The sequence below is a fragment of the Bos indicus genome, chromosome 2, assembly GCF_029378745.1.
Source record: "Bos indicus isolate NIAB-ARS_2022 breed Sahiwal x Tharparkar chromosome 2, NIAB-ARS_B.indTharparkar_mat_pri_1.0, whole genome shotgun sequence".
In the NCBI taxonomy this organism is placed as follows: Eukaryota; Metazoa; Chordata; class Mammalia; order Artiodactyla; family Bovidae; genus Bos; species Bos indicus.
The window spans coordinates 106,749,585-106,765,317 of record NC_091761.1 but is presented as its reverse complement, the minus strand read 5'-3'; the positions used below and the strand labels follow the sequence as shown (position 1 = coordinate 106,765,317).

Here is a 15,733-nt window from a genome sequence, read left to right as displayed (position 1 = left end):
TATTGGGCTAATTCGGTCCATATCCCTTCACTGTGGTCAGGGGAATCTGATGTGCTCATTGGCTAAGTCTGAGTCAGCTGTATACTTCCTGGAACTGATGGGTGAGCTCCTCTGAGATTCAGATGCTCTGAGATTGGAGGAAATGTGGTCCCCTGAAGGAAAACTTGGGGGGTTGCCAAAAGAAGGGTGAAATGGATCCTGGGTAGACAAAAGCACCATCTGTCCCTTTCAATCTCCAACAGTTGACAGAAAAAGGCCCAGTAATGGGGCCTGCGGGGCTGACTAAATTGTAGTAGCAAGGTGCTGGTTCAGTCCAGGTCCCTGGGACACTGGCACAGACGCTGCCTGGTTTCAGCTACACACAGACAGGACAGGAGCTGGGGTCTGGGTGACTGGCATAAAGGTTGCTCTCACAGCCTCCCAACCACTCTGGCACAGGGGACCCCATCTGTGATTTATCAGTAATGGTCTCATCCAGGCTATTCTCTTGACCCCCTCCAGCTGCTTTACTCCTTCTGATATAAAAATAACACTTAAACAGGATCCCAACCTCATGTCCCAGACAAATCAGTGATTCAGAGATGGTGGCCAATTTCCCCATAGGGTCAGAGGGCAGTGTCCTTATTACCCCCAGTTTTGAGATGGAGCCGAGAAGGAGGGTTTCAAGAAATATGATACCATTACCAGAGACTAAACTCTAACACCCAAGGAGTATTTATTTCCCAACCAAAGCCAGTACCTTCTGCTGATTCGCCCAGCCGAAGAGGATGGGTGGGGCTGGGCTGGCTGCAAGAGCAGGTGTGGGAGCTCCTTTTTCACAACTGGAAAATCACTATGATTTTAGTGTTGGGCAGTGCTAGTGTGTGCCCCAGCCTGGCCCTCTTCCATCCCAACCTCGGTGCCACCATGAGATGACTATTGGAGAGTCAGAGACCCCCCCCCCCACCCTCTCCCACCCCCAGCCTACCTGCTTTCAGAACCCTGTAGCTAGAGAGTTAGGGGGACTGGAAGCAAGTAGTGAGGTAGTAATTATAGTAACCACTTACTGAGCATATATTACATGCCAGGCCTGTGCTTCGTTTATATTACGCTTAGTGGCTGAGAGTGTGGTGCTAGTTCAGAAACACTGGGTTTGACCCTGGGCAAAGTCTTGGGCTTCCCTCAGCTGGCAAAGAATCTACCTGGAATGTGGGAGACCACCCCTGGTTTGGGAAGATCTCCTGGAGAAGGGAAGTGCTACCCACTCCAGTATTCTGGCCTGGAGAATTTCATAGACTGTATAGTTCATGGAGTCTCAATGAGTCGGACATGACTGAGCAACTTTTACTTTCATCTCTCTAGCTCTGAGATTTTGATCAAGTTACTTAATCCCTTGTGCCTTGATCGTGTGATCTGTAGAATCATAGCAGTGAAGCATTCACCACATAGGGTTGTGAGGGACTGCCTGGGATACTGTCCACAACGTGTTTTGCAGTGTCTGGCAGATCTTTAGCACTGCATACATATGAAGCATCATTATATACACTTGTAATTTCTCACCCTACCCCGATCCTGCCATGTAAATACATTAGTCATACAGAGGCTTGGCTGCTGTAGCAAAGTTTCTATTGATTAGTGTCTTAAACAAGATAGATGTTTATTTCTTTTTATAACATAACAGTTCAGAGATGGGGAGTGGATGAGATTCTATTATTTTCAATCTCAATTCTATTATTTTCAACCTCCCACCGACGAGTTGAAATGACCAATCCAGCTCCCACCATCATATCATAATTCCAGTCAGTAGGAGGAGGAAAATCTGCTCCTTCCTCCTGAGGGCATCCTTAGAGGTTGCAGATAACGTTGCTGTGTGGATCCCATTGGTCAAACTTAGTCACATGGCCATGCTATCTGCAAAAAAAGCTGGGAAATATAATCCTGCACTTCATTAAAATTGTGGGGAATTAGCAGTAGAGGAAGAAGAAGGGGAAAATAACTATTGCTTTGCCAGAGCCTATACTGGGCCACCCCTCACCCTACCTTGCATTTAGCACCTTCTGAAGAGAGCCAGATTCTTTACCATCCGAGCCACCAGAGTCGAGGCCATTACCAATGCAATGAGCATGAACTTGGGCAAACTCCGGAAGATGGTGAGGGACAGGGAGGCCTGGTGTGCTGCAGTCCATGGAGTTGCAAAGAATTGGACATGACTGAGAGGCTGAACAATAATAACAATGAAGAGAGGCAAGGCAGAGTTCCATCTAGACTCAGCTCCAGCTCAGAACTCAGAATATGTGAGGGCCCTGGGTATGGATGGGATCCTCAGAGTCTAGAGCCCTGTGAACCAAAAGGCAGGTAATCTGGCCCTCCCCCTCCCCAGGGTAACAGTAGAGGAGGAACAATAAACTCCAGAACACGAAGAATGGCAAACAGCCAGCAGTCACCTGATCTTTAGTGATAACTAAATCCAGCTGGACAGGAATTGCAGCATGGCTTCCCCACAGAGGAGTCGGTTCCAGGGCGGCTCATCCAGCCACTGCTGGTCCTGATCTCCGGGAGCGAAGCTTTCTACTCTCCCAGTGGCTTCTGCCATTGCCTCTTGGAAGTTATTTCTCACGCGACATCCCCTAGGCTGCTGGTGAACGTGGCCGTCCTTGCGGACCTTACACAGCACTCTTTCTGCTGGTGCAGATTTTGAGGGCTAGGGACAACTGGGTGGGTGGAGGAGCAAACCAGTCTTTGCTGACCAGGCTTATAGTTTCTCTGCCAATGTTACACCCTTAAAATCTCCCAAGGCTTCTGATTGACTTCATATTTGTGTAACCAGAGCCAAAGTTCTCATTTTCCTGCTTGATTATTCTGGACTTGGCATTCTTCCCATTCTCTCTTGAACTGCTGGTGGCTACCTTGAGGTTGTCAAAAAAATATGCTCGGTTGTAAAGTGTTAGTCACTCAGTCATGTCCTACTCTTTGTAACCCCGTGGACTGTAGCCCACCAGGCTCCTCTGTCCATGGAATTCTCCAGGTAAGAATACTGGAGTGAGTTTGCCATTCCCTTCTCCAGGGGATGGGGTTCCCAACCCAGAGAGTGAACCTGGGTCTCCTGCATTGCAGGCAGATTCTTTACTGTCTGAGCCACCAGGGAACTTTCCTGTTTTGCCCATGGGACTGGTTTCCATTATCTACAGAATTGGGTGCACTCAAGAAAGGTTTGTAACCCTTGCTAAGGTTGCCTCTTTCAAGCCACCACTTACAACTCACTGCCTGAGTGCATTTCTCTTATAAGACCTTGCCTGTAGCAGCCAGCAGAAGCCAATACATACCAGTTTCCATGAGCTACAGGCTCTGTTAGCATATGATGACCTTTCAAGGCATCATAGATGACAGATCATATGTGTTGCTGTAACATAACAATGGTCACCAGCTTACCAGCATGCAATAGTTTTCTTTGCTACCTGAAGTCCAATTTCCAAACCAATGCCACTTATTTTAGACTTTTAAAGCAGTGTCACTTCCAGATATCAGATTTTGCATTAGTTAGGATACATGTTTGGTTGCTATAACAAACAGTCAATTTAAGGATGATTTAAACAAAGGAGTTTACTTCTCTAGTGTTGTAGTCTCCAGACAGTCTAAACCTGGAAGGGTGACTCTGAAACCTTGAACAAGCATTTTCCATCTTGGCTGTGAGATAGCTGCTCTAGCTCCTGCCATCACATTAGCATTCCAGCCATCAGAGGAGGAAAGGAACTCGTGCTCGTTCTTTTAAGTCCGGATCCAGAAGTTGCTCCCATCACTACCACTCACATTGGTCAAATTAAGTCTCAAGGCCAGATTTAACTGCAAGAGCTGGGAATTTAGGTCTTTGTTATAGGGAGTCATTCCAGTTAAAATTCAAGTGATTCTATTACAAAAGCAAGAAGAGAGAAAGAGTTATTAGGAGGCAACTGGCAGTGTCTGGCACCGAATGTTTTTATCCTCATTTTACATTCGCGGAAACACGCTCAGAGAGAACAAGCAATGCTTTCCAAGGTCAAATGGCAGAACAAGAATTTTAACAAGGTCAATCTGACCCCAAAACAGATTTTCCCTCACATCCAACCAACATAGTATGGTCATCAAGGTACCCAGTGTTTACTAAGAGATAAAAGACATTCACACGTGAATAATTATGTGAGTGCCAGCCCAGTGTACACTGAGATGTGCACACAGGGCATGGCTATAGCATCAGTGCAATGAGGGTGATTGAGCAAACTACCACTCCTGGAGATGGTGAAGGACAGGGAAGCCAGGTGTGCTGCAGTCCATGGAGTCGCAAAGAGTAGGACACGACTAAGTGACTGAGCGACTGAGCGACTGAACAACCACAATGAGGGTGATGCAATCAAGGGAGACTTTATTGGAAGAGGAGCCCCTGCTTCTGGTCTTGCAGGTGAAATATGTCTGAGGTAAAGGGGAGAATGAGGTATTGAGGGAGAAGGCAGTGGTGTGAGCTGCACATGTTCTATATGTGGCTTGGCTGTGAAGGTGTCCAGAGAATAAGGGGACGGGGCTTTACAGGACCTAGGCACTATCTATCTCCAGGGATGGTCTACATGACCTTTCCCCCATTTGAAATGTCCCATTGGCTGTGCCTTTGCTATTCCATCATCTGGGACCAGACAGGAACAAGCCTCAGGGGCCCTGCAGAAGGGGAACTGCACCCAGCCCCAGTACTGACCAAGACACACATGGCAGGCCGGCCTCTTCCTGGCTTTGTTCTCCTCCACCATCCCTGTAGGCAGTACAGGGGCTTTGAGGGGTGATGGGAAATACACTCACTAACTCAGCAAGAAATCCAATAACCCATTATGGAGCATCCATTCACTCCATGGTGAGACGGGGATGGAAGAGTCTGGAAAGAGAAGAGGAAGGGGAGGGGGGCAGAGAGGAGAGCTGGAGCAGCTGGGTCAGCATTCCCAATTTGGACACTGACTCAGGCCCCAGGAATGCTAAGGAAGGTGGGGGGTGGGCAGCCACCAGAGCCAGCTGGGATCCTGTTGGCTCTAGGAGACGCAGGAACAACACACACAGTGGCATGAGGGGACAGTGGCTCCTGCACACCTGGACCTACCTCCACAGGCACAAACAGGTGTCTGTCACACTGGAGACAAGTGCAAGCCCACCACATGCCGTCAAGGTGATTCTCAGGACTCCCCACCTGCCTGAACCGTCCAGTTCCAGCTCCTCCACCTAGAGAAGAACGGGCCCCTGGGGCTCGAATAGTGACATCTGGACACACACTGGCCATTCTCCCAGTACCACCCACAAACCTCTTAGCCCCAACCTGCCAGCCGGCTGCAACCTGCCCTTTCTAATTCCAGCACCACCAATGACCCAGGTTTGTACAAGGAAGAGAGTTCAGCTCAACTGCCTCTGTTTTCCCTCCTTTGGCACCTGACAAAGATGAGAAGGGCTCTCAGAGAAGAAACCCCAGGGCTCTGAGAGACCCCCTCCTCCCACCCCAGCGCCCACCCTCCCCCCACAGCAGGGTCCTTCTCTCCCATCATCGGACACCCAGGAGGCAGACAGAACCAGGCATCAGGATTCCATGTGCGCCCCTCCCCTCACCTCCCCAGCAGCCCCCCCCCCGGCTTCAGGGCTGGAGCAGCAGTGGGGTGGACCCCTTCCTCCCCAGTGCCTGACACCCAATCAGAGAGAACCCGATCCGGGAGGGCAGGGTGCCAGGGGCCGGGCCCAGAATAGTGCTGCCCAGATACAGTGTTGCGCACTCGCTCATGGAGCCCGCGGAGCTGGAGCACGCACTGTGTGGGGTACTGGGGTCCCGGGGGGCCGGGAGCTGGGGCAGCTGAGGCCATAGGGCTGAGAGCACCCTGCCGCATGGCTATGTGCATGTGTGCGTGCATTTGGGTGTGTTTGACCACGATTTTCTCTGTGTATAGGAGCAGGAGGCTGTCTGCATGTGTACATTCCTGGTGTGAGTCTGTGTGCTCGTGCGTGTGTCTGGGGAGGGTTGAATATGCGAGTTTCTGAGTGTATGTAAGTGTCTGGGTGGGTTGAATGTGTTTATGTGTGTCTGTGGGGGTGTGTGTGGTGGGAAGGGCAGCTCCTGTGGTTCTGAGTGTAGGATGTTCTCCCCACCTCTTCAGTCACTCTTCTCCACACAGACCCCCTCCTGGAGCAGCTTTGGGGGACCCGAGCATCAAGGTAGGTGGGGCTGCCCCTCCTCATGGGCCCAGCCTCTTCTTCCACTTCCTTTCCTCCCACATCTCTAGGCTCCCAATCTCCCCCACCCCACTAGCCTGGCTTCTCCTTTTCCTTCTTTGTTCATACTTGCTTTTTCTTCCTCCTTTGCCCTCTCGCCTCCTTCCTCTTTCAGAAGAAGAAAGGAGGGGGGTGGATCTAGAGTCTGAAGATTTGGAGCCTCCTGACTTGATCACATGTTAGCTGTGTGATCTGTGGCAAATTGCTTAACCTCTCTGATCTCAGGTCCCTTGTTAGGAAAATAGGGATGATACTATAAGTTGCTTGCTATGAGGTTTGAATGAGAAATACATTGGAGGAAAAGACCTTTGGATGCTTGCAAATATTGAATATTATTGTTAATAACATTTCAGTTGTATTACTATGTTACTCCCCATTAACCAAACAGGCCCCATTCCCCCTTCCAGAGATGAGCTTCCTAGAGCAAGGAGACAGCACTTCATGGCCATCACCAGCCATGACCACCAGCGCAGAAATAAGCCTTGGGGAACAGAGGACCAAGGTCTCAAGATGGAAAAGCCAGGAGGATGTAGAGGAAAGGGAGCTGCCAGGCCTGGAGGGAGGTGAGGCCACGGCCAGTTCTGGGGAAATGGGACTGGGGGCAGTGGGAAGTCCCCGAGACTGAAGCTGGCCTTGCCCTGGATCCCTCCATAACACAACGCATGACATTCTGTGGCCTCAGTTTCCCCACATGAGAGAGGGCAACTGCAATGCTGATCCAGGGGCCCAGCAAGGCCAGCTCAGGACATAGCCACCCTCTGGTGTGACTTTCTCAGCTCTCTCACTCGCAAAATGGGGACCTCAGCATCCAGGCTTCCCACACTGCTCTGAGGATGAAGGGAGACAACAGATGGGAACATGCTTTGGAAGATGGAGTTACTGTCCTCTCCCCTTGAACAGGTCCCCAGTCCAGGGCAGCTGCTGAGTCCACCGGGCTGGAGGCCACATTCCCCAAGGCCACACCCTTGGCCCAAGCCACTCCCTTGTCCGCGGTGGGCACCCCCACAACAGAACGAGACAGCCTCCCCGCTGACTGTACAGCCTCCGCTTCCAGCTCCAGCACAGACGATCTGGATCAGGGCATAGAGTTCTCAGCCCCAGCAGCGTGGGGGGATGAGCTCGGCCTGGTGGAAGAGAGGCCGGCCCAGTGCCCGTCCCCGCAGGTGCCGGTGCTCAGGCTCGGCTGGGACAATGAGCTGCGGAAGCCAGGGGCTCAGGTCTACATGCACTTCATGCAGGAGCACACCTGCTACGATGCCATGGCAACCAGCTCCAAGCTGGTCATCTTCGACACCACGCTACAGGTAAGGCCGCCGCTCTGCCCCACCTGCATACTCACAGCCCCCAGGATCCCCTGCCAGCCCCGCCCGGCTACACATCCCTTCCAGAACTCCTTAGCACCACGGAGACTGGGGGAGGGGAGCTTTTGCTCTCTGTGTGCACCCCCTAATTGTCATCTCAGCTCTACAACTCAGTATCTATAGGGTTTGGGGTAGGTCTTTTTACTTCACTCATCTCTAAAATGGGGACAGGAATGCCTGCTTTACCCTACAAGTTTCAGAGGACTCCTGGGCCAATCCAGGATGACTGGGAGCATTTTTCACACCCCGAATTGTATAGAAAGCGTTTTCTTCTTGCTGTGTATTGAAGAGCAGGATGTAGTGTAGGGTAGAAACAAGGTATATCATTTTGATTCTAGCGGTATATGAGCAAAAATATTTAATTTAGTAGCTTTGTATTTATTTTGATGTGTGTTACAAAGCTACAACCAGCACGTATGGATAGTATCGCCTCAGATGAGGCCAAAATGAGTCAATGTAAAATATATTTAGAGAAAAATATTTTGTAAATATCAGAGAATTACACCTCTAGTATTTAGATTGGCACAAATTATCCTGTGTGCGTATGTACACTTAGGACTTTGGTGTAGAAATACTGGATTTGTCTCCTACATTTTCAGCCTGGTGTGCCTGTTAAGGGGTCACCTAGTGCCCCTGGCCACCTGCAGCCTTATCTCTAGCAAATGTGCCCACGAGGGTTGTGTCGAGTGTCAGGCAGGCTCCTGGAGCAGAGGGCCTGTGAGAAGGCCCCTTGGGAGGCCCCTGGTCAGGACAGGGGACTCTGAGGGGTGGTGAGCAACTCACCCTCAACTGTTCTCCCTGTGGCTCAGATCAAGAAGGCCTTCTTTGCCCTGGTGGCCAATGGTGTCCGGGCCGCACCTCTATGGGACAGCAAGAAGCAGAGCTTTGTGGGTGAGGAGGGGAAAAAGGGGACCTTGTGGGGCGATTCTGGGGCTGGGCTCTGGGGCAGGGCCCTGGCTTGGGGGGAACAGGCTGGCTGGGAGACCCCCATCTGTGGGGCAGCTGTGACCAGCTGATGGAGAAGGGGCTGAGCCCTTCACCTGCCTCCTGCCACAGGGTCCAGGGTGAACCCCACTCCTCTCTCTGCCCTCCCCCACCCCCCGCAGGGATGCTGACTATCACAGACTTCATCTTGGTTCTGCATCGCTATTACCGGTCCCCCCTGGTGAGGAGTGGGCTCAGGGTCCTAGGGGCACCCATCTGGACTGGGGCGGAAGGAGTTCAGGAAGCCCACGTCTGACTTGGGGAGTTCTGTTGATGTTCTAGGTCCAGATCTATGAGATTGAAGAACACAAGATTGAGACCTGGAGGGGTGAGTGGGTAAAGGGTCCTGCAAAGGGGCTGTGTAGAGGGTGTGTGGGGCCAAGGACCCGGGTTAGAGGATGGGCAGGGGGCAATTCCTTGAGGTGGGAGGGGAAGGGTAATAGAGAACTCAGAGGGCCCAAAGGAGGGGAGATAGTCTGGGGGCTGCTGGGTGAGACAGGGTGGCCAGCTCCCTTGCCCTGACTCTGCTTTTCTGCAGAGATCTACCTTCAAGGCTGCTTTAAGCCTCTGGTCTCCATCTCTCCCAGTGACAGGTAAGCGTCCCCAGACAATCACTTGAGCCTCCTTGCCCTGCACAGACCCCCCTCGCCAGCTCCTCAGTTCTGAAGTCATGGGCTCATTCTTGGTGGACTGCAGATAAGGCAGCCTCGGCTCCCTGTCCTCCTTCCCCGGGGCTGGGGTAAAGGCATCTCTCCCCAGGCAGCCCCAGCCTCATCGCTCCCACTTCTGCAGCCTGTTTGAAGCTGTCTACACCCTCATCAAGAACCGTATCCACCGCCTGCCGGTCCTGGACCCAGTCTCAGGCGCCGTGCTGCACATCCTCACACACAAACGGCTTCTCAAGTTCCTGCACATCTTTGTGAGCCCGGGCACAGCTTCAGGGGACGACCAGAGGAGCAGAGAAGGCTTCTGCCCTAGGGGTTGGGAGGGAGCAGCTGGGAGCCCCCTGTGGGCTATTCCACCCTGAACCCTACCTGTCTCCAACCCAAGCAGCGCACCCTGCTGCCCCGGCCCTCCTTCCTCTACCGCACCATCCAAGATCTGGGCATCGGCACATTCCGAGACTTGGCCGTGGTGCTGGAAACGGCACCCATCCTCACCGCGCTGGACATATTTGTGGACCGGCGCGTGTCTGCGCTGCCGGTGATCAACGAAGCTGGTACCTGCACCCAGGATGGGGATTCTGGCTGGGGTGGGGCTGTGGGGAGCCGGGGTCTATGTGACATTAGCTCGAGATCCAGGATGGAGTCAGGGCTGGAAGTCTCTGCCTGCTTTGAGCCTTGGATCAATTATTTAGCCTCTCTAAGCCAGACATCAGGTTCTTGCTCTGAGAATCAGCTGTAAACTGCTTCAGAGTTAAAAATAGCATAATGAAGTTGGCTATCAAGAAATGTTTTACTTTATTTTTGATTATGAAAAATTTCAAATGTATAAAAATGGTAGAGAACACTGTGTAATGAACCTCATGGATCCACTTGGATTAACTATTAACACATTGCCATAACCAGTTCTTCCTCTTTTTTTTATGCTGAAGTAAAGTATAGAATCATGTCATTTCACCTCAACACTTCATCTGCATCTCTTAAATAAGTATATTTCCTACATCACCTGACAAAATTACAAATAATGTATTAATGTTACCTAAAATCCTATCCTAACTCTCATTTCCCCGTTTTTCCCAATAATAATTTTTTTACAGTTGATTTGTTCAAATCAGGATCCAATTAAGGTCTATGCTTTGAATTTGCTTCTTTTATCCCTTAAGTGTCTTTTATTCTAGAACAGTTCCTTCCCTGCTTAATTTTCATGGCGTTGATAATGGGAAGCCTGGGTTCTGCAGCATGTCCCGTTTCCACAGATCTGCCTGCTCGCTTTCTGCAGGTGGCCTTTACATTGGTCCTCTGTTCCTGTGTTTCCTATAAACTGAAAATTAGATCTAAAGGCTCACGCAGATTCAGGCTATATATTTGAGGCTAGACTATCTCAGAAGTGATGCCACATACTCATATCTCGTCACATCGGGAGGCATGGTGTCGGGTATCCGTCTCTGAGACACTGTTTTATCCCTGGATTCAGGGTGGTGGCAGCCTGATGCCTTGTTATAAAGCCAGCAACCTGGAGGGGTGGGGAGGATGTTGAGGAGTTCGTTCCGAAAGCCCACGCTAGGCCCTTGCACAGCATCCTGGTTCTGACCTGAATCTTTCCCCTGTCTTTTTCTCACCTTTCCCCCTTCCCCTCCAACTCCTGCAGGACAGGTCGTGGGCCTCTACTCCCGCTTTGATGTGATTGTAAGTGCATGGGGGGATGGATTGTAAGCGCTGGGGGTGCCACAGGGAGGCTGTGGTGTGAGGATAGGGATGACCAGGGGGTCCTTGAGCTTTGAGGGGCTGGAGTCTGGCTGAGGGCTGATGAAGAGCTCTGCTCCCTCCCTGCCCAGCACCTGGCAGCCCAACAAACGTACAACCACCTGGATATAAGTGTGGGAGAAGCACTGAGGCGGAGGACGCTGTGTCTGGAGGGAGTCCTTTCCTGCCAGCCCCACGAGACCTTGGGGGAAGTCATCGACCGGATTGCCCGGGAGCAGGTACCCCACACCCCTTCAGACACGCTCCCAACACGTGGGGCCAGCCTTCTCATGAGCAGCTCCAGCTTGCTCTATCCATCAGGCACCTGCCCCATCCTCCCATCACATGGCCAAGCTCTCGGTGTCCACACTGACCGGCGACGGGTCCTGTCCCTGGGGCCCTCGGGCCAAGGGCCCCAGCCGGTGACCACCCCAGGGCAGGCAGAGCTCCTGCTAACTGGGAGACACTAGTTTACTAGGAGACAGACTCTTGCGCTTCCAGTTATGTCAAATTGTTGTCCCTGATTCTTGGTATCAACCTCATCAGCTGCTGTAGCCACATGGCGCTGCCCCCTCACTGAGCCTCTGTGGACCCACAGGTGCACCGGCTGGTGCTTGTGGATGAAACCCAGCACCTCCTGGGCGTGGTGTCCCTCTCCGACATCCTTCAAGCTCTAGTGCTCAGCCCTGCTGGCATCGACGCCCTCGGGGCCTGAGAACATCGGAGTCCTCACTCTCAGGCCACCTTCCACACCTGGAAGCCAGTGAAGGGAGCCGGGGACTCGGCCTTCCCCTCCCCCACCCCCTTTTGTAGGTTCCGCTCTTGTTCAGGTAGGCTCTGCTCTGTACTACTGACCTCATTCCCAGCCCCTCAGACTCCCTGGGGAACCCACATCTCAGATTGGGGCCCGCTGAGGAGGGGAGGGGCCCAGCTTGGAGCTGAGCAGCCCCATGAAAACTTCAAGTATCAGGACTCATTGCGGGCCACTGCTTTGTCCCGTTCTCAGCTGAGGTGAAGGAGGCCCTCACAAGAGGGGTGGACAGGGGCCACAGTAAAGGCAAGGGCAGCGATGTGACTTCAGGGGCCCCTGGGAAGATTGACCTGCCCTCTCACCGTTCAATTTCCGCCTGTTTGGGCTTCTACTGGGAGAGAGCCAGTTACTAAACCTGGGCTGAATGGAATTTCCACACCCAGTAAGAACTAAGGCTGAAAGGAGAGAGCTTGTCTCTCTAAGTAATCATCGCAGTCCACTGGACATGATCTCACACTCTTTCCTGGCAGCACATTTGCCAGGGGGGTGCAGAGGGTGGGGGCACAGGTTCCACCTGCTTGGCAAAGGATGGCAAGACTGAGGTTCTCCTATCGGAAAGGCAACCTCCCCTCCTTATTTAGTCTTCCTCTTTCCCTCACAGGCTTCTCTAGCCCTCCCCAATTGCCCCCTGCCCTGCTTGTGCTCCCAGAAGCCCTTAGGAATGCCCGGTCTACCGTGAATGATGAAAGTAAAGAGAACAGCTGAGTCAAGCCCGGAGCTCTTGGAATCAGAGGCACTAGGATTTCCCCTGGGCTGCCTGCTCTGTGCCACCCACGCTGCTCTCCTCCACCTGGCCCCAGTGGGGTGGGGAGCCCTCAGTCAGGGGCTCTGGAGTTCAGGCAGGGGCTCTGGATTCCTCCACTTCTGGATTACCTGGCATCAAGCCCCCAGCTCCTGGAGTCCCAGTTGTGCTTCCCCCATGGACGCTGCCCTAGCGGTTCCTCCCGACTTTGTCACTGCCCTCCTGCTCCCCGAGCACTGCATTTCAGGGCTGCCTGCAGGGCCTCACAGAGCAGCAGTTTCGTACAGCTGCCGGTTTGAGTAGGGTTCCCGCTCCATTCTCAGCCTTAGCTCTCACCATCGAGCAGTGTTCTCAGTCTCCAGCGAGGGCCTGCATTTGGATCACTGAGGATGAACCATTGAGACAACAAAAAGGAAACGAACAGCCCATGAACTCAAATTTTATCATTTTCAGTCAGAAAATGCTATGGTCATCTGATCTGAACTCGTGGCAAGAACCCCCCACTCCCACCCCGCGCCATCCTTTCTGAATTCAAAGACACGAAGGAAAATCTGTAATTGACAAACTCTGCAAGTGGCGTTTCTGTTGCTTATGGAGTGTTATTCTACTGAAATGTCTTTTTCATCGTTTGTTTATAACAAAATTATAAAGAAAATGTTAGTTACTTATGTACTGGGTACAATTCAGACCCCAAACTCTAACCTGTAAGAAACATATAATTTTTCTAACACTGAATGTAACTTCTTTTATGAACTCCATTTCACCAGGTGGTAGAAATTAATCTCAGTCAATTTGGGGTTCCCCTCCCACCTTTTCTCGGGGTTAAGTTCAGTGATGGGGGAGTCTTGGGATGTAAGACTTTGCTCCTCAGCCATCAATCATCCACCCATGCCAGCACCTGCTGAAACATCCCCATTTCCATGTGACTGTCCCTTGGTTGGTCACCAGTGGGCGTGGCCCCTGCTAGGTGCCCCCTCTCTTCCCACCATGAAGCTTCTTTGGGTCTGCCTGCTGGGGTGTGAGGACACTCTAGCTCCTGGTCCCACACCCCTTTAGACTTCAGGAAGCTCTGTGGGGCCATCCTAAGCCCACCTGCTGAGACAGGCAGCAAGTGGTCTGGTCTACCCTGACTTTTCCTGTTCTCCTAGCCTCTATCCGGGAAACATGGGGCCCAGGGCTTTCCTACCCTTCTCATCTCTGAACTTCTCTGAGGTGTTTGTCATACTCCCCTCTCACTTCAGACACTGCTTCCTTTTCTTATCCCTCCTGCCAAATGTCGGTCTATAGTCTCTTTGCTTCCTCAACTCCCACCAGCCTGTGGAATCTTCACGCAGTTGGGGAAAGAAGGGGCCTTTTGCTCTGGCCCGTCATACACTCTTCCAAATGCACCGTAAGCATCTTGAGTTCTTGCCATCTGCCCCACTGAGTCAGGCTGGGCTTTGCTGTGTCACCCCCTCCCCTGTGATAACAGACACTGCAGGTCTGCTGTTGCGGTGGGGGGGTCGGGATGGGGAGGTTAGTGTTTCTAGAATATGATCCTACCCTGTTTACCTCACAGAGCAACAGAGTGGGGCCATCTGTGCTGATGAGTCAGGCAGTAAGTGAAGGCATTTTCTCATAGACACTCAACTTCCGTTTCCGGTTTTGCTATAACCAGTGCATCAGCGCCGATTCTGCTCTGGCCCCACCTAGAAAGGTCCTGGGTCTTGGGTTCAAGTGGGAGGATGGGATGGGGGTGCCCTCAGTGCTGTCTCAAGTGAGTGTCCTTGGGGACCTGGGGAGAGCTGTCTTGCCCAGCTCTAGGATGAGTGTAGCAGGGTCTGTCTTCGAGGCAATGCCCCACAGGGCTCAAACCAGGGCTGATGGCCTGGTTTTTCACTCTCCAGAGAGAAAGTTTCATGGGAAAGAGCCCACATATTATATCACATCTATCCTGTGGTGTGTGTTTTTCTTTTTCAAATTTGTTTGACTGTGCTCACTCTTACTTGTAGGTTTCGGGCTCTAGTTCCCTGATATGGATCAAATCCATGGAATCTTAACCATTGGACCACCAGGGAAATCCCCGTGAATGTTTTCTAAGCCTTATGGGTTTTTTTTTTTTTTTAATTGAAGCCGAGTTTGTTTACAACATTGTCTCCAAAAGGTATTTTATATATTTGAATGAATCATTGACAAAGAAAGTAATTTTTTTCCATTTATGCTAAGTGACTTGTCTAGGCAATGAGATGGAATATAAACTGAGAGATGCCATTTTTAATTCCCAAGAAAAGCCAAAGAACTTCATGTATGCTAACTGCCATATTTGTTTTTCTATATTTCAATAAATAGCCAGTAAGAATTTGCTTTATGACTCAGGGAACTGAAGCCAGGGCTCTGTGACAACCTAGAGGGGTGGGATGGAGAGGGAGGTGGGAGAAGATTCAAGAGGGAAGGATATATGTATACCTATGGCTGATTCATGTTGATGTATGGCAGAAACCAACCCAATACTGTAAAGCAATTATCCTTCAATTAAAATAAATTTTTAAAAATGTAAAGAACCTCAAGTATAAAGAGACAGCTTCTGACCATGCCCATACTGAATTTTGTCTTTTCCTGTTTTGAGTAGGAGTCTTTGACACTTTTCTTCCCAGAGCTGTGTCTGTGGACTCTACAGTAGCAAACTCTGGGCAAGATTTCACAGCTACGTTAATAGCCCTTCAGCTCGTCTTTTAGAACACAACCTGTCACTTGTCACTTGCAGGGGGAAGCCTCTGAGGCTGTGCCTACACTTCACCAAAATGTAAGGGGATACAGCTGGCTCTTGATTCAGCCTCACGAGGACATCATTACATCACCCATCCTCTGAGCTCTTGTCTTGGTTCTGCATCTCTGATTTCTGATTAGAGACTGGATTTTAGGCCCTTCAGATGTACAGCAGGGCACTGCTGCCTCAGTTTTCTGTGGTATCTTTGGAGGTATAACTTCCAGTGGCAGCTATTTCTACAATAATCTCACCAAATTGGTCTTTATAGATTTTTAAAAATTGAGATGTAATTCACATACTGTTAAATTCACTGTTTCAATGTGTACAATTCAGCAGTACTTAGTATATTCACCTAGTCATACAAACATCACCACTATCCAATTTCAGAACATACTTATCACCCCAAAGAAACTCTGTATCTGTTAGCAGTCACTCCCCACA

At 51.1% G+C, this 15,733-nt stretch overlaps 1 protein-coding gene and 1 long non-coding RNA gene across 7 annotated transcripts; one reads left to right on the top strand and one right to left on the bottom strand.

The window, feature by feature from the left end:
* Positions 1-1,694: 1,694 nt before the first annotated feature.
* LOC109570771 (uncharacterized) lies at positions 1,695-5,557 on the bottom strand. Its single transcript, XR_002182543.2, has 3 exons — positions 5,093-5,557; positions 4,700-4,873; positions 1,695-3,883 (listed from the first exon to the last, which is right to left on the bottom strand). It is a non-coding gene; the product is annotated as an uncharacterized lncRNA (long non-coding RNA).
* Positions 5,558-5,714: 157 nt separating this feature from the next.
* PRKAG3 (protein kinase AMP-activated non-catalytic subunit gamma 3) lies at positions 5,715-15,118 on the top strand. 6 transcript variants are annotated; one of them, XM_019976919.2, is made up of 14 exons: positions 5,715-5,792; positions 6,129-6,186; positions 6,651-6,806; positions 7,144-7,547; positions 8,414-8,495; positions 8,711-8,769; positions 8,871-8,916; positions 9,127-9,181; positions 9,381-9,507; positions 9,642-9,807; positions 10,899-10,936; positions 11,086-11,232; positions 11,592-11,823; positions 12,406-15,118. In XM_019976919.2, exons 1-13 carry the CDS (start codon positions 5,757-5,759, stop codon positions 11,706-11,708), a joined length of 1,491 nt encoding a protein of 496 aa, XP_019832478.2. In that variant the 5' UTR covers positions 5,715-5,756; the 3' UTR covers positions 11,709-11,823; positions 12,406-15,118. The 6 variants fall into 6 exon arrangements, with proteins under 6 accessions (XP_019832478.2, XP_019832469.2, XP_019832491.2 ...); XM_019976910.2 differs by having other exon boundaries at positions 9,639-9,807; XM_019976932.2 differs by having other exon boundaries at positions 5,729-5,792; positions 6,147-6,186.
* The last annotated feature ends 615 nt before the right edge of the window (positions 15,119-15,733 follow it).

Bases quoted from the DNA above. Each gene is read 5' to 3' on its own strand.
- PRKAG3 (XM_019976896.2), top strand. From the start codon at position 6,048: ATGTGTGTCTGTGGGGGTGTGTGTGGTGGGAAGGGCAGCTCCTGTGGT. The intron at 9,182-9,380 runs GTAAGCGTCCCC...CCACTTCTGCAG, and splicing joins TCCATCTCTCCCAGTGACAG to CCTGTTTGAAGCTGTCTACA. The intron at 9,508-9,638 runs GTGAGCCCGGGC...CTCCAACCCAAG, and splicing joins TCAAGTTCCTGCACATCTTT to CAGCGCACCCTGCTGCCCCG.